This window comes from Salmo salar, chromosome 15 (assembly GCF_965601325.2).
Source record: "Salmo salar chromosome 15, fSalSal1, whole genome shotgun sequence".
In the NCBI taxonomy this organism is placed as follows: Eukaryota; Metazoa; Chordata; class Actinopteri; order Salmoniformes; family Salmonidae; genus Salmo; species Salmo salar.
In genome coordinates this window covers 104,201,619-104,225,080 of record NC_138305.1, presented here as the reverse complement: position 1 = coordinate 104,225,080, position 23,462 = coordinate 104,201,619, and the positions used below count along the sequence as shown (strand labels likewise).

At 41.4% G+C, this 23,462-nt stretch overlaps 1 protein-coding gene across 10 annotated transcripts in view; it reads right to left on the bottom strand.

The window, feature by feature from the left end:
- Window positions 1–7,085: 7,085 nt before the first annotated feature.
- The window catches only part of tnr14 (Tumor necrosis factor receptor superfamily member 14), a 48,388-nt gene continuing 32,011 nt past the window's right edge, over window positions 7,086–23,462 (bottom strand). For 4 of the 10 annotated variants that reach the window (XM_082961455.1, XM_082961456.1, XM_082961457.1 and 1 more), the window contains 7 exons: window positions 21,992–22,078; window positions 21,624–21,794; window positions 16,096–16,254; window positions 15,886–15,970; window positions 14,382–14,533; window positions 14,074–14,093; window positions 9,312–10,483 (listed from right to left, as the gene is read on the bottom strand). In XM_082961455.1, the coding sequence (XP_082817581.1) occupies window positions 10,343–10,483; window positions 14,074–14,093; window positions 14,382–14,533; window positions 15,886–15,970; window positions 16,096–16,254; window positions 21,624–21,794; window positions 21,992–22,078 (815 nt within the window). In that variant the 3' untranslated portion in view covers window positions 9,312–10,342. 10 annotated transcript variants of the gene reach the window in all.

The following is a 23,462-nucleotide window of genomic DNA, read 5'->3' as shown; positions in this document are numbered from 1 at the left end:
GACGCCAGGACAGCGGAGTCAATCACCACCTTCTGTAGACACCTGAAACCCCACCTCTTTAAGGAATACCTGGGATAGGATATAGTAATCCTTCTAACCCCCCCCCCCCCCCCCCCCCCAAAAAAAAGATATAGATGTACTATTGTAAAGTGGTTGTTCCACTGGATATCTTAAGGTGAATGCACCAATTTGTAAGTTGCTCTGGATAAGAGCGTCTGCTAAATGACGTAAATGGAAATGTGATCGCCGGTGCGGTCCCCCCCTCTGGTGGTTTACCTTGGTAGGCTCTCTGACAGCGGGCATGCCGCCACAAGGATAGGCCGTGGGTGTCCGGATTTGGGGTCGCCGTTCCGGACCCGTCGTCCAGACTGGAAGATCTGGGCAGTAACTTAGGCAGATGTTAACAACGCACACACACTCATGAAATATATATAATTAAATTCATTCCCCAATGAGCGGCGTTGTGGCACTAAGTGATGGTTGTATGGGGACTTTGTTTATGGCTCTATCACTTCCTAAGTGTCAAAGGAACTGAACCGAAAAGGAATGAAAGCATAAACAAAAGATATACAAAATATAGTTCTCACACAAAAATCATCTAATTGGACTGTATTCTATATACGTCCAATGTTCTGACAAAATGATTATCATGGCATTGTCTCTAATGCCATATCTAGGGTTTTCCTACTTGGTGTGTTGCTTAGCCACTATCCTAAGTTGATAACTATATGATAAGTCTACAGCTGTAATCCACTAGTTTTGGGCAGTCTACAGGGATGACCTATGTACTTCTGGGAATAAAACTGGTGAGTGCTGTAGAGTCAAAGGCCTAGAAGTAAATGTTCAACTTTACTAAGGCTGGTATATTGCTTGGGCCCTTAAGTGGTCCTAGCATAAATCCTAATTGGATGTTCCGTTGTGCATGTGCGTTTATGCTTACACAATCGCGCATGTCAAGGGAAGAAAACCAAGTATCCTGGCAGATTACAATTTGTTCAGAATGAGTCTGACATAGTCAGGTAATTTTCAGGTCAATGCCTGGAGGTCAGTCAGAATTGATGTCAAGGGAGTCTGTAGTAGTTTTTCTACAAGTCACTCTGTCTTCCACTATTGTAGTGGCGATAAGTATGAAGTCTATGTTATCCACGGAGGAGCTAACCTCATGACGGAAGTAGTCTTTAAGTATTGGAAGAGTCATACGTGGTGTGATCATGGTTCATGACTTCTAATAATTTTCCTCCTGAATGGAGGGTCCTATTTATTAGTGACATGTGTTAACCATTGGAAGAGTGCACTGGAGATTCCCCTCCACGTGTTGCACTCTGAGTGACTCCTATGTCGCTGTTGTCAAGGGTAATTTGATTGGTTAGGTCTCTAACCTTCTTATTGATTGTTGCTGGACTGACTGTTGCTGGTATTGGTACTGGTACTCAAGGGGATCAGTTATCTTACTGATTTATTCTGAAATATTATCTAATGGAACACATGATTGGAGCATTTTACTAGTTGTATTGTAGTTGAACCTACACATGGCAAGGAATGATTATCGTTGCCATTTGTTTTGGAGGTGGACAAGTCCACTGGACTTCCTTTACGACCAGTGTGGTACACCTCAGTACTATCTTAGATGTGTTCTAAGATAATCCCTGTCTAGGGGCCTGTCTGGTCCTCACTGTTCTCATTGGGGAGTTTACAACTAGATTTGATTTATGCTCTGGCGGCCTCGTACGGTGTTGTCCGTAGTCTCGACCCCCCCACCGGCCTCGATGAGGCTCATCATGGGTCTGGGCTACTATTCCCCCCCTTTGCGTCTCGGGACCCCCCCACCAGCGGGTGGTGTTGGTGTCCGAGGCGCAAACAAAAAGTTCAGACCCTATGTACGAGTTGTCAGTGACCGTGTTATTATGAGAATGGCTGTAACCTTTCAACCAAATCTCCTGGTGTTTGTGCTTCAAAGCACTCAGTGGCTGTCGAGGCATGTCAGTCACCACCGCGTCCGCGTGTGGCAACCTCTTCAGTACCTGCAAACTGAGACGAGGATATCGGTCTGTGATATCGCAAAGTGTTTCACCAGTGGGAGTCATCGGGTCAGTTGCTGGACTGACGCCATTAGTGTCATTGTAAGGGTTGACAGTCCCCCACAAAGCGGAAGGTGTATCATCGGAAGCAGAGTATACTCTGCGCATCAATGTTTTTCTTGCTGAGACGGCCGCAGTGCTTGCGGAAGTGTCCGAAGGGCAAGAGAAGTTCATCTCAACTACCGTATTGCACGACTGCAAGGAGGAGTGAAGTTGCTCATTCACAGAGACAGCTGGCTCGAAATCATGAAAAGAATGGTCAATCAGATTGGCTGATGGAATGTGTCGAGATATCGTAATATCTCCTTGGATCGGATTCTGCACCAAGAGGTTTCTAAACGTCTTTTTCCCAAAGGGTGCTTTCGACAGATACCCTTCGTGAATGACTGCGTTGCAGCTAGCGTTAGGGGAAGACAGTGTGGTCAGTGGAGAAGGCACTGTGGCCTGTGACCATACCTGGTTGGTTTTCCAATCCATCAATGGGAGTAATCGATCCATCAAGTCTGCTCCAAGAAGCAGGGGTACAGTTTCAAGGCTGGTAACATACACAGGGTGAACGAGCGATACGTCCTTAAACTGTAGTTTCAGCATGACTCTCAATGTGAGAGGCGAGGTAGTCTGAGTGACCCCCCCGAAGTGTAGTTTCGCATCGTTCCACTTTTAACCAACGTTTAGTTGGCTTCAAAGCCCTTTTGAGATCATCAAACAATGTTTGAGAGATGAGTGATATTGTCGCACCCGAATCTATTAGCGCATGACAAGTTAAGCAGTCCTCCAGGACTGTTTCCAGGTATGGCCGTTTAGATTCGTGGTTAGTGGACATATTCCCCACAAAGTGGAGTGGTCGTTCGCAACGACGTGATGTGCCATTTCTGTTCAAGGTGGAAGCAGATTGACTTTTCCGATTTTGAGTGGGCTTGGCTTTAACGAAGCGTTTTACTTTTTTCTTCGCAACTTTTGTATCAGAGTCTACAGACAAAGCCCGGGGGCTTGTTTCTTGATCAAGTGGGCCCTGGATAGGGTCTTGAATGAGAGCGGGAGAAATTTGAACTTTAACGTCCTTGCTATGGGTGTTAATTTCTGCGGACCTGGTGTCCGGTAATTCCCCGTCTAGTCCTTGTGACTTATCTTTTACCCTTTTCTCAAATTGTTCTCGCTTTAGTTCTTCCCGTAGTGGGACTTCTGGAGAACATTGGTCTACGTTTTGATCGTCCTTCAACCCTTTGTTACCCTTGTGCTCTGACACTTTGTGTGGGTTAGGTGCAGGAACGTAGCGAACAGGTCGATTGTAGCGGTAGTCGTTTTGAAGGCGTTTTGAAGGCGTTTTGAATACTTTACAGTTATTTCGACCGCGGCGGTTATTGGAATCATGGTTTCGTGGTAGAAACTGTTGTTGTGCGTCATCTCTCGACGCTCCAATACCTGATAATGCACCCTCTAACTGGAGTGAGTGCTCCTGGTCAAACTTCAAAACCAAGTGGTCAGGGCTCTTAGTGTTGCGAGCTTTTGATGCCTCAAAAGCTGTGCTTGCAAGCTCTCTGAGTTGTAAGATAGGCAAGCCAACGTGGGCTGCAGGGCCCAAGTAGGTAATGAAGGTGGGGTACATGTTCGACAGAAACATATGTTTTAATGGTAACAGCTCTTCCATTCCTGTTTCCGTGAGTAGGCCAAAGTAAGCTGAAAGAAATCTATGATAGAAAGTTTGTGGGTGTTCGTTCCGAGCTTGTTTGACCGTGTTAGCCAGTGAGCTATCGTGTTTGCGAGTCGCAGAACCACTGAATTCTAATTTCAAAGCTGTGGCAAGTTTAGCGTAGTCATTTAGTACGTGTTGCTGTTGTAGGCGAATGAACCTCGTCACGTGTCTATTCGACGTTCGCTTCAACAGGTAAACCCTGTCAGAACCCGTAGCATTCGGGTAGCCACCCAACGCGTCCTCCATGTCAGCTAGGAACGTCTCAGTATCGTTTGGCTGACCTGGAACGGGGTCAAAGGTGGGGAAATTCTTGACTAGTTTGTCAAGGTATTCCGCGTCAAGCGGGCGGAGAGGGTTGGCTTCATCCTGTGGAGAGATTGGGGCTGAAAGGCCAAGAGGAGAAGCCAAGCTTTGGCTTTGTTGGCCAAGAGGCTCCATATTACTCAGTGCCGAATGGCCAAGAGGAGAAGACTGAGGGACACATGATGGAGGCAATGTCTGAAACCTATCGTCTTCACTCCTTTGAGTACCGGACTCCGGTTGCTTGGATGGATTGTCATACTGTAGAGCGTGACCATTCTGGACTTCCTCCAGATGGTACCTAAGGGTGGTATTCTGCTGCATTGCAGAGTCCACTTGAGCACTTAGAGTACCGATTTTGGACACGTGAGTGGCACACCTGCTCCTTTCGGTCTCAAACTTATCTGTCATGGTTTGCAGATAGAGGTCTCGAGTACGGAGCGAGAGATTCAGTGATGAGATTTCCTCTGCTTGCTTAGAAATCAATATTTCCATCCTCATCACCTGAGTTCTCTCATCATTCATTTGGTCAGCGACTTCAATAAGTTCTGCTGATTTGTCATCCAACTTAGTCATTGTGTTCATCAACTGATCGTCTTTGGTCTGCAGAATTTGGAGTAGAACATTGTTACCTTGAGTAATGTTCAACAAAACTGCCTGCATGTTATCAAATTGCGCGCTCCTGTTTGTAGATAACTCGACAGATTTATCTAGTTTGGAGTGGACTACATCGTATTTAGTTTTGGCTAAATCGAGTTGTTCCTGCAGATGACGATTTTGGTGGAGAGTTTGTGCTCGTTCATCGTCATAAGTATTTGCAATTACTTTTAATTCTTCCGATTTCAAACGCAGTTCCTCGGCTAGCAGAATGTTTTCATTTCCTGCTTTTGTCAATAGTTGCTCAGTTCTCTCCACCTTTGCCCTCATGTTAGCCATGTCTTGCACGTGCTTCAGCTCTGCACTGTGGTATTGGATCGATGCCAACCTTTGATGGCGATACATAAGTGCTAAAGTGGAGAGAACCGTCACAAAGCCTGTGTTTGATGGTTGATTTTGGAGAGCGTTCGCAATTTCGGCTGTGTTTTCGCTAATGTCATAATTAGGGTTGGTATCCCTGCTGAGGTCAGAGATCAATCCTTTTATGGGTGGAGGTTCACTAATTAACGGAGGAGTGGTGACCACCTCCTTTGGTAGCTTGCACATTATTGGAAAAATGTTCCTATTTTTTTTTCAATGTTTGGGTTTGGAATTCATTGGAAGCTGCAAAGACAAGTTTAATCTATTTATAGATGTTGACGAACCATCAGTACTGTACCAGTAATGTGGAAGTTGGACGTGAATGAATTTGCAAAAGCAAATTGAATTAATTAATCAATGCCAATGATTAATCCTACCTGGGTAGGCTATCTGGGTATTAAACTTGAATTAACCTGAGAGGTTGCTTCATCCAGGTTAATATGAGAAGTTTTAAAAGTGTCTCATTTGATTGGAAGAACATTAAGGTATGTTCAACAATTTAACTTATTCAATTAAATGAGACGATAATCCATACAATCTCCATTGATTGGATTTCATAAGTGTAAACAGTCGATCAAATGTTGGGAACACTCCCCACTACGGTACACTTCTTCCTTGGGCCCAAGCCACATGGGATTCCCGCTGGGGCGGGACTTCTGTCAGTACTGGATTACTGAATGGGTTTTGCAAAAACCAAATTTTACTGATTGATCAATTTTAATTATAAATCAAACCTGTATAGGCTATTTGGGATTTAAACTTTAATTAACCTGAGAGGTTTATTCATCTAGGTTAATGTGGGAAAAAGATTACAATGTCTCATTTAGAAAACTCATCAATTTGGATATTATTTAAAAGATCCACTTGAGAATGTAAATCTGGCAATTTCACTTATTAGTTCAATTGAATAAGACATCGATATCCGTCTGGATATCATGAGTAACGACTTGAGTGTCACCTGACTAATTCTTCTTGAAGTAAAGTACTGGTGACACTTCAGAGGACACTCCTGGCACACGCTGAAATCAAGCGGAAGGTTCCGCAAGGCGGAGGACTTACCATGTGGCACAAAACAAAATGGCTGTTTTCCCTTTTGTTAGTTTAGCATCTCGTGTAAACTAATCCTACTTTATGCCTGAAAAATGCACAACATAGGATTCCCTTGGCAAGGGAAAGGTTTTACGCATAACGAATTATGTTCAAACCCTTTTCGGCGATATTTGACGATGTTTTAACCGGAACTCGCGGCAAACAACGAAATGCACCGTGGTCTACTCGCGTGGAAACACGAGAGAGACAGAGAGATACTTATCACTGGTCAAGCAAATCTCTCCTAAATTTCAATCGGCTGGCTTTTTGTCCTCGCTCGAGAAATTAATAATAACCTAGCCAACACGCGTCTGAAACGTGCGAGGCAGAAATAGCCCAGCGTTTGGCCAAACACGCTATTTCTCAGATAGCTTTATCAGCCCTCATACAGAACTGTATAGCTTATGCTACCCACTGACTACGTCAGAGCACAACACGGAGGCGATTCTCCAGAGCACACACGCACCAATAATTCCGGTCTACAATTCCCATAATGTATATAATAAACTTGGTATATTATGTAATCTGCTTTTCAATTTTATATAGGCTGAATCAAAATGAAAGCGTCATCCTATTTTAGATTCCTCGCACGGGGGCTCCAAATGTCGTGTCTTTGGCTATGCCGGATTAAGTGATATGACATGCTAACCTATAAAATTCTTTCTCTGTAATTAATATTACCTGATTAAGCTAATCATGTAAATGTAATTAACTAGAAAGTCGGGACACCACGGAAGAGTGTTTATAGAGCCGTTATCTTCCGAATAAACTCTTAAAGACCTATTTATATTTTACATCGATAGCAGTCAATATTAACCCTTATCTTATTTTCAGTCTCATAATGAACGTTGTAAATTGTTGGCTATCTTCACGAACCCTGGCTAACAAGTTGAATCAGCAATACAAAATTGGGTTTAATTATTTATTTACTAAATACCTAAACTAATCACACAGAATTACAAATACACAGAATACAAATGATGTCATACAGAAAACGTCCCTGGTGGACGGAACCTGTATGATGGCTGGTTACACAAAGGAAAGGGGGTTGGGCTTGAATGAAAGAGCGGGAAGACTTAGGAACAAAGAAACAGCAGCTATGCTATCGTAAATACATTATCTTATGCATTACTAAATTACCGCCCATTTGGAAAAGGAAAATGCAATAAATATTTACTCTGAGCTGCGCTTCGGTATATTGGTTGTAGATGCTGGCCGGGTTGGCCAACAGATCTTCCTGTCCTCGGAAGAATGTCTCTGGTGGTAAATTGGATACGTGATCCGCCGTCCGTCCTTTCCTAGCCCACGTCTACAGCGGCCGCTGCTAACTCAACGGCTAGGAAGTATCACTTCTGTAGTGAATAAGCTCAAAGTTCATACCACTCGCCACCAAAGCTCATGCCGAGGTTGGCTTAGTTCTGTACTTGACATGTGTGTCCTTCTAACGTAGAGGCTGCAGACCTCACGTACTGGAACATGTGGTTATCTTTTCGTCAAAGGCTTATATAGTGGAGAGGGGGAAGGATGTGTTTCATCGTTTATAACCCCTGTCTCTTCACAGGGGCGGGCCACTGATCATGCAGGGCACTTTCCTTATGAAAACCCAATTCTCTTATTTGGAAGCTAAAATTACATTTAATCTCCTAACAAACAATTTCAATATCAAACATTTCAATTGCATAACAATTCCATGTGACTCTGATAACTAGGTGTATACTTTCCCAGGTACAGATTATGTCATCCTGTCATCAGTCATAATGTCTCAGATGACAACCGAACTGACATCCATACTCATTACGTTCCAAAGCATATTTCCAACTGGTTTTATTACCAAAATATGGTTCCTTTTCCCCATTTGTTTGATGTTCCCAGACTCTCTATATTTAACACAGGCTATTCAACAGTCCTTCAGTAGGGTCAGAAAGAGAGGGGAAGGGAGAAAGGTATTTATGGGGGGGTCATAAACCTTACCAACGTCATGACACTATAAAGGGCTATAAACACATCAATATAAACAAACTTAAACATTCACTTTGTGGAGAGAGAGAGACAGAAACCAATTACTTGGATTGACAAAGGGTCAAGATTTATGGCACACGCTCTCTATCCAGCTTTGTGTGAGAATCTTACAGGCTGAGGGGTGGTAAATTACTTTGTGCATGAGCAAGCTCCAAGAACTTTCTGCGATGACTCTAGCTTACCCATGGCAGTGCAACAAAACATCTTCATAAAGGCTACTTTGGAAAACGCTGTGGTAGAGTGTACATGCAAAAGACTGTTTACCAATAAAACAATTTAAGAAAAAGTAGAACTAAAGGACTCTCAGACCATGAGAAACAAGATTCTCTGGTCTGATGAAACCAAGATTGAACTATTTGGCCTGAATGCCAAGCGTCACGTCTGGAGGAAACCTGCCACCATCCCTACAGTGAAGCATGGTGGTGGCAGCATCAAGCTGTGGGGGTGTTTTTCAGTGGCAGGGACTGGGAGACTAGTCAGGATCAAGGGAAAGATGAACGGAGCTGTTAAGAAAACGCTCCCCATCCAGAGCTTGAGAGGATCTGCAGAGAAGAATGGGAGAAACTCCCCAAATACAGTTGTGCCAAGCTTGTAGTGTCATACCCAAGAAGACTTGAGGCTGTAATCGCTGCAAAAGGTGCTTCAACAAAGTACTGAGTAAAGGGTCTGAATACTTGTGAAAATGTGATTATTTCTGGGCTTTTATTTCATACATTTGCAAACATTTCTAAAAATGTATTTTTGCTTTGTAATTGTGGGGTATTGGTGTGGGGTAAAAACAATTTAATACATTATATAATAAGGCTGTAACGTAACAAAATGTGGAAAAAGTTGGCGGGGTCGGAATACTATCCGAAGAAACTGTAGCTAATTATGTTTTTAAATGATCTGGTCAATATTCTTCGTCAGACTCCTTGCTTTGTCGTCCTTGACCAGTTGAGGTATAGTTTCACTATGAAGCTCTTCGACCGCCACTCTGTTAATTTCAAAATATTAATGATGTTACTTTTTATGCATACTATGTCAGCATTAACATTATCATTTGGAAAAAGAAAGGCAAATGTTTAACTTACAGTGAATGTTTGAAAACCTGTTTCCTCTACAGGAAGCTACAATATAAATATAATTCATTAACCACTGCTATAAAATACATTTGGTACAAGGTGCACTATGGCAGTGATTTTCAACTGGTTTTGCCTCGGGACCCATATTGAACCAGGTTGTGTGAGACACAACCCAATATTCACATCGCCAAAATACAATCTGGAAAACTATTTGTGATGCTATATTGATAGTAAATGTAGAAATTACATTACGAGGGAACAAAAGTCCCACCTCTTTCATTTTGGCCATATTCTTGATGAAGAACTGTTAATAAACTCACTGGTTTGAGACACAAAATCAACCAACATAGCACTGCTAATAGCTCTAAATTGAAAATACTGTGTTTGAATAAACATTTCAGAGATTCAATTATATTTTATATCTACACACTTTCTACCTTGTTTAAGTTGTGTACATTCAGACTGGAGTGTGTGTGTATACATACACACGAAGTCGGAAGTTTACATACACCTTAGCCAAACACATTTAAACCCAGTTTTTCACAATTCCTGACATTTAATCCTAGTAAAAATTCCCTGTCTTAGGTCAGTTAGGATCACCACTTTAATTTAAGAATGTGAAATGTCAGAATAATAGTAGAGAGAATGATTTATTTCAGCTTTTATTTCTTTCATCACATTCCCAGTGGGTCAGAAGTTTACATACACTCAATTAGTATTTGCTAGTATTGCCTTTAAATTGTTTAACTTGGGTCAAACGTGTTGGGTAGCCTTCCACAAGCTTCCCACAATAAATTGGGTGAATTTTGGCCCATTCCTCCTGACAGAGCTGGTGTAACGGAGTCTGGTTTGTAGGCCTCCTTGCTTGCACACACTTTTCCAGTTCTGCACACAAATTTTCTATAGGATTGAGGTCAGTGCTTTGTGATGGCCACTCTAATACCTTGACTTTGTTGTCCTTAAGCCATTTTGCCACAACTTTGGAAGTATGCTTTGGGTAATTGTCCCTTTGGAAGACCCATTTGGGACCAAGCTTTAACTTCATGACTGATGTCTTGAGATGTTGCTTCAATATATCCACGTCATTTTCTTTCCTCATGATGCCATCTATTTTGTGAAGTGCAATTGTCCCTCCTGCAGCAAAGCACCCCCACAACATGATGCTGCCACCTCTGTGCTTCACGGTTGGAATGGTGTTCTTCGGCTTGCAAGCCTCCCCCTTTCTCCTCCAAGCATAACGATGGTCATTATGGTCAAACAGTTCTATTTTTGTTTCATCAGACCAGAGCACATTTCTCCAAAAAGTACAATCTTTGTCCCCATTGTTAGGATTGAACTGGCTATTTGTTTGCATAACCTATATAAAATATAACAGAAGCTATGCTACAATATTTTAAATGTACATACAAGGGGGTGTAGGGGTTTTAGAGAACTGTGCAGAATTGTGCAGTCACAAGATAAGTCAACTGCTAAAGACAATAACTACACCCGGCAACAGGAAGTGCGTCACGAGGTTGGGACCAACCTGCATGCTAACGATAGGATGAGTAAGGTTAAACCATGCTCATCCTCCCTCTGATAGGCCAGCAGTGAGCGGGAACTATCTCTGTCAGAGTATATAAGGGAGAACAAAGGATGTGTCGTTCTCTTCTCTGTTTTGCCCTGCGTGGTGTTACAGTGAGACCGTATATACGAACATCATATTTACCATTCAAGTGTTTGCATTAATTAAAGTACAAAGAAATCAGAAGTTACTCTGTGCTAACTATTTTGTTCTGATACCAGATTCGAATTGACACCATGTGCAGTTGCAAACCGTAGTCTAAGTGTATGTAAACTTTCGACTTCAACTGTAAGTATTCAGACCCTTTTCTATGAGACTCGAAATTGAGCAAATGGGCATCCTGTTTCCATTGACCATCCTTGATGTTTCTACAACTTCAATGAGTCCACCTGTGATAAACCTCCCTGAACAAGGCCCTTTTCCTCCGATTGCTCAGTTTGGCCGGGCGGCCAGCTCTAAGAAGTGTCAGGCGGTTCCAAACTTCTTCCATTTAAGAATGAAGGAGGCCACTGTGAACTTGGCAAATTTCAATGCTGCAGACATTTTTTGGTACCCTAATCCCAGATCTGTGCCTCGACACAATCCTGTCTCGGAGCTCTACGGACAATTCCTTTGACCTCATGTCTTGGTTTTTGCTCTGACATGCACTGTCAACTGTGTGACCTTATAAAAAAAGAGGTGTGTGCCTTTCTAAACCATGTCCAATCAATTGCATTTACCACAGGTGGACTCCAAGTTGTAGAAACATCTCAAGGATGATCATTGGAAACAGGATCCACCAGAGCTCAATTTCGAGTCTCATAGTAAAGGGTCTGAATACTTATGTAAATAAGGTATTTCAGTTTTGCAAAAAAATCTAAACCTGTTTTCGCTTTGATTATGGGGTATTGTGTGTAGATTGATTCAATTATTATTTTCCTCTTCAATTTTAGAATAAGGCTGTAACATAAAAAAGTGGAAAAAGTCAAGGGGTCTGAATACTTTCCAAATGCACTATGTATGTATGTATGTATGTATGTATGTATGTATGTATGTATGTATGTATGTATGTATGTATGTATGTATGTATGTATGGTATGTATGTATGTATGTAGATGTTGCTCGATTTTCTTATACACATTGTTGGGTCAAACCCTAACAACATTCAAAACCTATTTGGGTCGCGACCCACCAGTTGAGAATCGCTGCACTATGCCAATTAAAGATTTAGTACAGGGCTCCCCAACCCTCTTCCTGGAGATCTACAGTCGTGGCCAAAAGTTTTGAGAATGACACAAATATTAAATTGTCACAAAGTCTGCTGCCTCAGTTTGTATGATGGCAATTTGCATATACTCCAGAATGTTATGAAGAGTGATCAGATGAATTGCAATTAATTGCAAAGTCCCTCTTTGCCATGCAAATTAACTGAATCCCCAAAAAACATTTCCACTGCATTTCAGCCCTGCCACAAAAGGACCAGCTGACATGTCAGTGATTCTCTCGTTAACACAGGTGGGAGTGTTGATGAGGACAAGGCTGGAGATCACTCTGCCATGCTGATTGAGTTCGAATAACAGACTGGAAGCTTCAAAAGGAGGGTGGTGCTTGGAATCATTGTTCTTCCTCTGTCAACCATGGTTACCTGCAAGGAAACACGTGCCGTCATCATTGCTTTGCACAAAAAGGGCTTCACAGGCAAGGATATTACTGCCAGTAAGATTGCACCTAAATCAACCATTTATCGCATCATCAAGAACTTCAAGGAGAGCGGTTCAATTGTTGTGAAGAAGGCTTCAGGGCGCCCAAGAAAGTCCAGCAAGCGCCAGGACCGTCTCCTAAAGTTGATTCAGCTGCGGGATCAGGGCACCACCAGTACAGAGCTTGCTCAGGAATGGCAGCAGGCAGGTGTGAGTACATCTGCATGCACAGTGAGGCGAAGACTTTTGGAGGATGGCCTGGTGTCAAGAAGGGCAGCAAAGAAGCCACTTCTCTCCAGGAAAAATATCAGGGACAGACTGATATTCTGCAAAAGGTACAGGACTGCTGAGGACTGGGGTAAAGTCATTTTCTCTGATGAATCCCCTTTCCGATTGTTTGGGGCATCCGGAAAAAAGCTTGTCCGGAGAAGACCAGGTGAGCGCTACCATCAGTCCTGTGTCATGCCAACAGTAAAGCATCCTGAGACCATTCATGTGTGGGGTTGCTTCTCAGCCAAGGGAGTGGGCTCACTCACAATTTTGCCTAAGAACACAGCCATGAATAAAGAATGGTATCAACATATCCTCAAAGAGCAACTTCTCCCAACCATCCAGGAACAGTTTGGTGACGAACAATGCCTTTTGCAGCATGATGGAGCACCTTGCCATAAGGCAAAAGTGATAACTAAGTGGCTTTGGGAACAAAACATCGATATTTTGGGTCCATGGCCAGGAAACTCCCCAGACCTTAATCCCATTGAGAACTTGTGGTCAATCCTCAAGAGGCGGGTGGACAAACAAAAACCCACAAATTCTGACAAACTCCAAGCATTGAATATGCAAGAATGGGCTGCCATCAATCAGGATGTGGCCCAGAAGTTAATTGACAGCATGCCAGGGCGGATTGCAGAGGTCTTGAAAAAGAAGGGTCAACACTGCAAATATTGACTCTTTGCATCAACTTCATGTAATTGTCAATAAAAGCCTTTGACACTTATGAAATGCTTGTAATTATACTTCAGTATTCCATAGTAACATCTGACAAAAATATCTAAAGACAATGAAGCAGCAAACCTTTATGGAAATTAATATTTGTGTCATTCTCAAATCTTCTGGCCACGACTGTACTGTCCTGTAGGTTTTCGGTTCAACCCTAATTTAGCATATCTGATTCAGCTAGTTAAGGTCTTGTTGAGCAGCTAATTAGTAGAATCAGTTGTGTTAAATTAGGGTTAGACTGAAAACCCACAGGATCGTAGATCTCCAGGAATAGGTTGTACTGAAAACCCACAGGACCGTAGATCTCCAGGAAGAGGGTTGGGCAGCTCTGATTAAGTACAATCACTAATCATGCCTTTACTATGACATTCAAATGATTTCAGTCATTCATTATTCAGTATAGTTACTGCAATGTGCATAATATGGAAAACTACTACAGTACTACTATAATTAAATGATATTCCACCAAATAAACCTACATTTGCTACAGTGCTGTACATGGTTCATAAGTCAAATCTAAGATTAAAGAATAGCCTACATTTGAAAGGAACTCAAATATATAGAAATTTACCTTAGGAGATGGTTGATTTTCTGAAAACATAGCAAAAGGAATTGGGTTAACAAAGTAATGCACAGTTAATAGCCTAGAGATCTGTAAGTAATAAATTATGTTAGAAAAGTGTGAGAGGGCCAGTAATGTACAGAATGTGGGGAGAAGGGTAGAACATGTTAAACTAATCTTTAGTTTCTTTACCTGAAAACAAATCAAAAGTTATCCGTTTGTTAGGAGCGAAGCAAAACCCACTCATTAACTTAATTATTCTAGTACACAGAAATGCAGAAGGAACCGAACATGGTAATAAATAATGAAAGACTAACCTTTAGTTACAGACAAAACAAAAATAATGACTACAAAAAGGAAAACTGAAGATGGAACTAAGACAATGACTCTATTCCTTAGTGATTTTCTGCAGACAACATCTCTTGTTTGACTTCCATCTTCAATCTTGTATTGTCCAATGGATTCACAACTAAAAAGGTGAACAAATAAAAGTTGTTTAAGGCAGTTGAACCATTATCATATTAGCGATCATCAAACATTGTTTCAAATGTGTATATAAAAATTACAGACAAATCTACGAAGGCCAAACGATAATATCGGTGAGTGTAAAGGCTAGAGGTATTTCATTTCAATACTATACATTACAAATGTTTCTCAAATAAAAATGTGTCACTATTCCTTAATTTGGGCATGTAAAACTCAGTGATTTAAATGATGGGGTAACAATGGTATTATTGATCATCCTCATAACAATTGTTGAATGCACTGTTTTCCCTAATACATTACATTTACGTCATTTATCAGACACTCTTATCCAGAGTGACTTACAGTAGTGAGTTCATACATTTTTCATACTGTTCCTCCATGGGAATCGAACCCACAACCCTGGCGTTGCAAGCGCCATGCTCTACCAATTGAGCCAACTGAACCAGTATTGACAAGTCAATCTAATGTATTCTTGAAGTAAATGGAGCAATAAATTATTGTTATTAATTATAAAGCCTTGTTCACATTGGCAGTTTGAAATGACTCAAATCTAATTTTTTGCATATCCGAATCTTTTTGTTGTTGTTGGTTATTATGCAGTCTGAACAACCAGAAAGCACATGGAATTGGATATTTCAAGCCACAATCGGCTTGATTGTAGGTGGTTTGAAGTCAGATCCAAATCTGATTTCTGTCCATGCGACATGTCTGAATGGTCAAATATGAGTTAATGCCCTCAAGTAGTTTTTAGACTTATTTGACATATTTTGTTGCTTAGATACTCTGTTGACAGTTTGACATGAATATGTGGTAGCTAAATAGTTAATTGTTTACAAACAAATGTTCTAGAAAGTTAAACAGCTACCTAGCTAGTTGACTGCTGTGACTAACCAAAAAGGACTAATTTTGAAAGTTTGATCATCTTGTCCTTTGAGGCTTTAAGTGTTTTTACACTATGATTTTGAATATTCAAAGCAACTGGGAAACGCCCATGGTGACGCATTGTTGTCACCTTAGGTTGTTACATAACTTCTGAGTGATGGGAAGCAGGAGCACCACCAATCAGACTGCACCACTGCGCAGTGTGCATACACCCGTCATTACGATGACAACTAGCTAGCCATGTCTGAACACACACACATCCGATTTGGTCACTTGTAACTTAGTTTGGACAGTCAGTATTCCAAAACAGATTTGAAAAACAAAACTGATTTAAGCATTAAGGCCTGCAGTGTGAACAAGGCTTAAAACCCCATATTTTTGCATAGTCATCCAGATGAAACCAGCCATTGTCAATGTCTCTAACAAATAGGAATGAAACCAGCCAAAACCTACTCAGTCCAAGCAGTGCAGTTCACACCATGTTGTGAGTAAGAACCATGCTGACACTCTTCACACATGGTATCTGTTGTCTTTGTTCCTGCACAGGAATAACATAGATTAACATGTAATATGCTGTGAGTAATTCCTATTGACAATAACAGTTATGAAAAATAAGGGTATTTTATTAACTTTACTTCATACTATATATACACACACACATACCCGGTACTTTAACTCTCTGTCCAGGTGAGCAAAGTGTATGTCTTAGTGCAAAGGTGCACTCGTTGCCAGCTGAGGAGCTGGTACAATAATATCCATTTTGAACATGACAAATGGAGTTACTTGTAGAAGTACACGTCATCAAAATGAACAGACCTTGTCCTGGAAAACATAAAAGTAAGGAAGTTTACAAGGGACTCTTTTTATTGCAAGGATTTGCCTTATGTGGTGCATGAAAGGAGTCTTGGGAAACTAGCCTGAAAAAGATCCTAATGAATAAACAAAGAAACATGCAGATATTGTGTACAAGCCTCATTAGCAAGGTTTCCATTGAATTGGAGACAGATTTTCATGTGAATATTGTAAAATCTGCATAAAGCAAATATGCGCATTTTCCCACCAGTGGTGTTTCCACCAAAAACGGACTTGTTGCAGATAAATATCAGTGCTTGATGCCGTAGTGCACATAAAATGTTTCTTTTTTTTGTTTTAATGTACTGAATAAAAATATAAAGTTGAATGGGTTTCCATTGCATTTTCAACTCTACCAATATTTTCGTCACAAAAGCTGTTGCGTTAAATAGCAAATGTGCTTTCTCTGGTCTTCACACTTGCGCTCTAGCTACAGCATGTAGATACAGTGCAGGAAGGCTGTGCAGGTAGGCTAGTCTACATAATGAGATTATTATGGATAAGAGCGAGAATAGGTGTATTTATCAAACAGCAGTCAAGCATTGATCATCATGTCACCAGAATCAGACCCTCATTATTTATTGGAAAGGTGCATCAAGATCACTATGCACTTTCACCACCCTGTGAAGTTCATCAGAACTTATTTAATCTGTATAAACTGCATGCTTTCCCAAGTCGTAGTGGGAGGACCACACACCATGTCATCACGTGACTCCAAGTTTACTTCAATATGATTATAAAAACAATTAATTTTACAGACACAAAAAGATCACACCATGTCAAACAAACAAATTATCTGTCAGTATTTATAAAATTGTACTGAAACTTCCTGTTTCCATCACAGCTTGTGATTTTTTTAAATTTATTCTGTGGATGGAAATGTGGTTAATGACATCCTGAGATGTGGTTTGGTCATGGTTTTGAATTTGCATACCATGTTTTGCAACATTTCTGTGATACATTCTGGTTGTTTAGCATGGAAGAGAAAATTACATGCAAGTTCACTGGTGACATTACATTTTTTTTGTCTAAAGAATCATCACAAAGAGGCTTCGACACAGGGCCGGTTCGAGGCATAAGCGGTCACTTAGGGTCCTAAGCCGCTAGGGGGCCCCCAACCCACCAAAAAATGTACAAAATATAGCTGACTGCAGTACTGTGTAGTGTAACCGACTGCAGTACTGTGTAGTTACTGCAGTACTGTGTAGTGTAACAGACTGCAGTACTGTGTAGTGTAACAGACTGTAGTACTGTGTAGTGTAACAGACTGCAGTACTGTGTAGTGTAACAGACTGCAGTACTGTGTAGTGTAACAGACTGCAGTACTGTGTAGTGTAACAGACTGCAGTACTGTGTAGTGTAACCGACTGCAGTACTGTGTAGTGTAACCGACTGTAGTACTGTGTAGTGTAACAGACTGCAGGTCTGTGTAGTGTAACAGACTGCAGTACTGTGTAGTGTAACAGACTGCAGTACTGTGTAGCGTAACAGACTGCAGTACTGTGTAGCGTAACAGACTATATATATATATATATATATATATATATATTTCTCAGCTGCTCATATTAAACACAGCTCCGCTATAAAACCAAAGTAGCCTACCAGGCATCACTGAAAAACAGACCAGCGGGAAAGCGCACGGCCTCCATTCACTATTGGAGTGCATAGATTTTTTTCCACTGCCCCTGTTCCTTCCCATTTGATAATGGGCCATTACATAGCACAACTAATTTGACATATTAGTAAAGACAAGATTAAATTGAGAATAGTCTGATGGGTGAAAATATGATCACTTGATGAGAGAACGGCTGTGCAGCCTGAGGCAAGAAACAGCACAAGCTTTTTATTTGCTACTTTCTCAAATCATCAATAGCCTATAGTCGCATCATCCAGTCCATATGTTTTAAGGTTTGTATCATTCACAACTAAAGTTGCCAAATAACTCTAAATCTAGCATATAGGACCTGTTTCAAATGATCACTTTTACGCTCAACATAGCCACTTCATACGCACACTCTCTCCGGAATGGGAAAATGATTCATTCCATTTTATTCAGCTAAGTTCAATTATATTCTTCTTACTATAAAATAATATAATCTAAAACAATGGCATGGGACGTATAAGCATATCTTGTCAGCTAAATGAACAAGCCTAAAGCCTATGGTATGGAGCATAGCCAGCCAGATAACGTACAGTGCCTTTGGAAAGTATTCAGACCCCTTCCATTTTTCCACATTTTGTTACATTACAGCCTTATTCTAAAATGGATTAAATAAATTTAAAAAATCCTCAATCTACACACAATACCGCATAATAACAGGTTTCTAGACACCCTTGAGATGTTTCTACAACTTGTTTGGAGTCCACTTGTGGTAAATTCAATTGATTGTACATGATTATATAAGGTCCCACAGTTGGCAGTGCATGTCAGAGCAAAAACCAAGCCATGAGGTCGAAGGAATTGTTCGTAGAGCTCCGAGACAGGATTGTGTCGAGGCACAGATCTGGGGAAGGGTCCCAAAACATTTCTGCACCATTGAAGGTCCAAAGAACACAGTGGCCTCCATCATTCTTAAATTGAAGAAGTTTGGAACCCCCAAGACTCTTCCTAGAGCTGGCCGCCCAGCCAAACTGAGCAATCAGGGGAGAAGGGCCTTGGTCAGGGAGGTGATCAATAATCCAATGGTCACTGACAGAGCTCCAGAGTTCCTTTGTGGAGATGGGAGAACCTTCCAGAAGGACAACCATCTCTGCAGGACTCCACCAATCAGGCCTTTATGGTAGAGTGGCCAGTCGGAAGCCATTCCTCAGTAAAAGGTACATGACAGCCAGCTTGGAGATTGCCAAAAGGCACCTAAAGGACTCTCAGACCATGAGAAACAAGATTATCTGGTCTGATGAAATCAAGATTGAACTCTCTGGTCTGAATGCCAAGCGTCACGTCTGGAGGAAACCTGGCACAATCCCTATGGTGAAGCATGGTGGTCGCAGCATCATGCTGTGGGGATGCTTTTCAGCGGCAGGGACTGGAGACAAGTCAGGATCGAGGGAAAGATGAACGGAGCAAAGTACAGAGAGGTCCTTGATGAAAACCTGCTCCAGTGTTCTCATGACCTCAGACTGGGGCGAAGGTTCACCTTCCATTAGGACAACAACCCTAAGCACACAGCCAAAACAACACAGGAATGGCTGAAAATAGCTGTGCAGCGACACTTACCATCCAACCTGACAGAGCTTGAGAGGATCTGCAGTGAAGAATGGGAGAAACTCCCCAAATACAGGTGTGCTAAGCTTGTAGCGTCATACCCAAGAAGACTCAAGGCTGTAATCGCCGCCAAAGGTGCTTCAACAAAGTACTGAGTGAAGAGTCTGAATGCTTACAGTGGGGGAAAAAAGTATTTGATCCCCTGCTGATTTTGTACGTTTGCCCACGGACAAAGAAAGGATCAGTCTATAATTTTAATAGTAGGTTTATTTGAACAGTGAGAGACAGAATAACAACAAAAATCTCCAGAAAAACGCATGTGAAATGTTATAAATTGATTTGCATTTTAATGAGGGAAATAAGTATTTGACCCCCTCTCAATCAGAAAGATTTCTGGCTCCCAGGTGTCTTTTATACAGGTAACGAGCTGAGATTAGGAGCACACTTTTAAAGGGAGTGCTCCTAACCGCAGCTTGTTATCTATAAAAAAATACACCTGTCCACAGAAGCAATCAATCAATCAGATTCCAAACTCTCCACCATGGCCAAGACCAAAGAGCTTTCCAAGGATGTCAGGGACAAGATTGTAGACCTACACAAGGCTGGACTGGGCTACAAGACCATTGCCAAGCAGCTTGGTGAGAAGGTGACAACATTTGGTGTGATTATTCGCAAATGGAAGAAACACAAAAGAACTGTCAATATCCCTCGGCCTGGGGCTCCATGCAAGATCTCACCTTGTGGAGTTGCAATGATCATGAGAACGGTGAGGAATCAGCCCAGAATTACACGGGAGGAGCTTGTCAATGATCTCAAGGCAGCTGGGACCATAGTCACCAAGAAAACAATTGGTAACACACTACGCCGTGAAGGACTTAAATCCTGCAGTGCCCGCAAGGTCCCCCTGCTCAAGAATACATATACATGCCCGTCTGAAGTTTGCCAATGAACATCTGAATGACTCAGAGGACAACTGGTGAAAGTGTTGTGGTCAGATGAGACCAAAATGGAGCTCTTTGACATCAACTCAACTCGCCGTATTTGGAGGAATGCTGCCTATGACCCCAAGAACACCATCTCCACCGTCAAACATGGAGGTGGAAACATTATGCTTTGGGGGTGTTTTTCTGCTAAGGGGACAGGACAACTTCATCGCATCATTTGACGGGGCCATGTACCGTCAAATCTTGGGTGAGAACCTCCTTCCCTCAGCCAGGGCATTGAAAATGGGTCGTGGATGGGTATTCCAGCATGACAATGACCCAAAACATACGGCCAAGGCAACAAAGGAGTGGCTCAAGAAGAAGCACATTAAGGTTCTGGAGTGGCCTAGCCAGTCTCCAGACCTTAATCCCATAGAAAATCTGGGGAGGGAGTTGAAGGTTCGAGTTGCCAAACGTCAGCCTCGAAACCTTAATGACTTGGAGAAGATCTGCAAAGAGGAGTGGGACAAAATCCCTCCTGAGATGTGTGCAAACCTGGTGGCCAACTACAAGAAACGTCTGACCTCTGTGATTGCCAACAAGGGTTTTGCCACCAAGTACTAAGTCATGTTTTGCAGAGGGGTCAAATACTTATTTCCCTCATTAAAATGCAAATCAATTTATAACATTTTTGACATGCGTTTTTTCTGGATTTTTTGTTGTTGTTATTCTGTCTCTCACTTTTCAAATAAACCTACCATTAAAATTATAGACTGATCATTTCTTTGTAAGTGGGCAAACGTACAAAATCAGCAGGGGATCAAATACTTTTTTCCCCCACTGTATGTAAATGTTTTTTTGCAACAATTTCTAAAAACCTATTTTTGCTTTGTCATAATGGGGTATTGTGTGTAGATTGATGAGGGGGGAAAACGATTGAATCCATTTTAGAATAAGGCTGTACCGTAACAAAATGTGGAAAAAGTCAAGGGTTGTGAAAACTTTCCGAATGCACTGTACAATAGGCCAGCTAATATTCTGTTCTTCCAAAATACATTTTCTTCATATCATAATGACATCATTAACATGACACAGGCCATGGCAAAATGTGTAGAATTGTAGGAAATTAGCTTTAAACTGCAATTTTTGTCCAATAGCAAAATGAATAGAATTTCATGGCAACCAAATCTCACTTAGGGCCCCCAAAATACCTGAAATATTATGGGCCCCAAAAATGTTAGGGTCCCTCATAATACCTGGATCACAAGGACTGCAGGGAAAGCACTTGGCCAAGCCGTTAGCTGCATTCATGTAGGTCTGTCCTGTACAGGGTATGCAGGACGTGCTGGACTCCAATGTACAGTCCTTGCGGACAACTAAACCTAATAAAATAAAACAAAACATGCCAGTACATTCTACATGCATTTACAATTTAGTGTATTGTTTATAGTTTGATAACAAACTATGTTTAATTCCTTAACAATGTAATATAATTGTGTGAAGTTTAATTTGCATACAATAGAACTAAAATAAATGTATATTATGTACAGTAGTGTAAACAAGTCCTTGATGCCCTTACCTTTTCCACACATTGGACAGCACTGACCAGTGTTAGATTTGTACTCTGCAGGGCCACACTTGTTTCCAGATGCAGGTATGATCATGTCTGGGTTAGAAAGTAGAAAAATTAAAGAAAAATCATATCTTAGCTTTGTTTAAGCAATTATCTACCATTACTTCCATATATTTAGAATTTATTAAAAAATTGAATAGGGGAGGGTCATGTAATTTGTAAATCGATGAAATGTCATATTGCTCAGGGTTTGAGAATTAGTTTATTATTATAGTCTCTCATGTGTGCCTCATGATGCCCATCTTCCCTGATTCTCTGCTGGGCAATATCAAGTGTGCCTAGTGTGGTCTCAATCAAATGTTCCATAGCCTATACTATAGGCTATATACCTAGGCTATAGAAAGAGCTTGCTCGGTGAAGCACAGGGCAAAGTGATATTTCCAAGAAAATGTACTTCCTTCCTGAGTTTTTGCACTGCTGGGATGGTGTATATAAAACTAGGCTACACTGCATTACACACTGCAATGGATAGGAGTTCCCTGGCCTGCCCTGCTCTTGCTGATGTAAACCTTTTTCTGATGCCTAACCAATGACTGTGCTGTGTACAGTGGAACTTCAGGAGGCGAGTCAACATCTGTGTGCGCAGACTAGACGACAGATGTCCCGCTCAGTTTGAGACAGAGCGTGAAGATGACAAGGAGGATTTGAGTTTATTTTTACAGGGACAGTGCACATTAATGTTTCAGTAAAAGTGCCGGTTTTAGCCAGCCGGCTAATTCTCAACCGCAGTCCCTGGGCAGGTTATTAAAAACAATTACAATACAGACAATCATTGAGCAGTGAGCACACGCAGAGCAACATAGGACAAGCAAGACGTAGCATGCAGACAGAGCAACATAGCACAAAAAGCAACAAGACAAAATCCATAAAAGCAACAGTGTCTGCAGCAATACACAGCTAGGGATTATGTTCACAAATCTGATTGAGCTTTAGCCATGTCTTCATGTTTTTGTGAAAGTGTGATAAGTGGTGCAGTTACAGTTGAAGTCGGAAGTTTACATACACCTTAGCCAAATACATTTAAACTCAGTTTTCACAATTCCTGACATTTAATCCTAGTAAAAATTAGGTCAGTTAGGATCACCACTTTATTTTAAGAATGTGAAATGTCAGAATAACAGGAGAGAGAATGATTTATTTCAGCTTTTATTTCTTTCATCACATTCCCAGTGGTCAGAAGTTTACATATACTAATTAAGTGTTTGGTAGAATTGCCTTTAAATTGTTTAACTTGGGTCAAACATTTCAGGTAGCCTTCCACAAGCTTCCCACAATAATTTGGGTGAATTCTGACCCATTCCTCCTGACAGAGCTGGTGTAACTGAGTCAGGTTTGTAGGCCTCCTTGCTCGCACACACTTTTCCAGTTCTGCACACAAATTTTCCATGGGATTGAGGTCAGGGCTTTGTGATGGCCA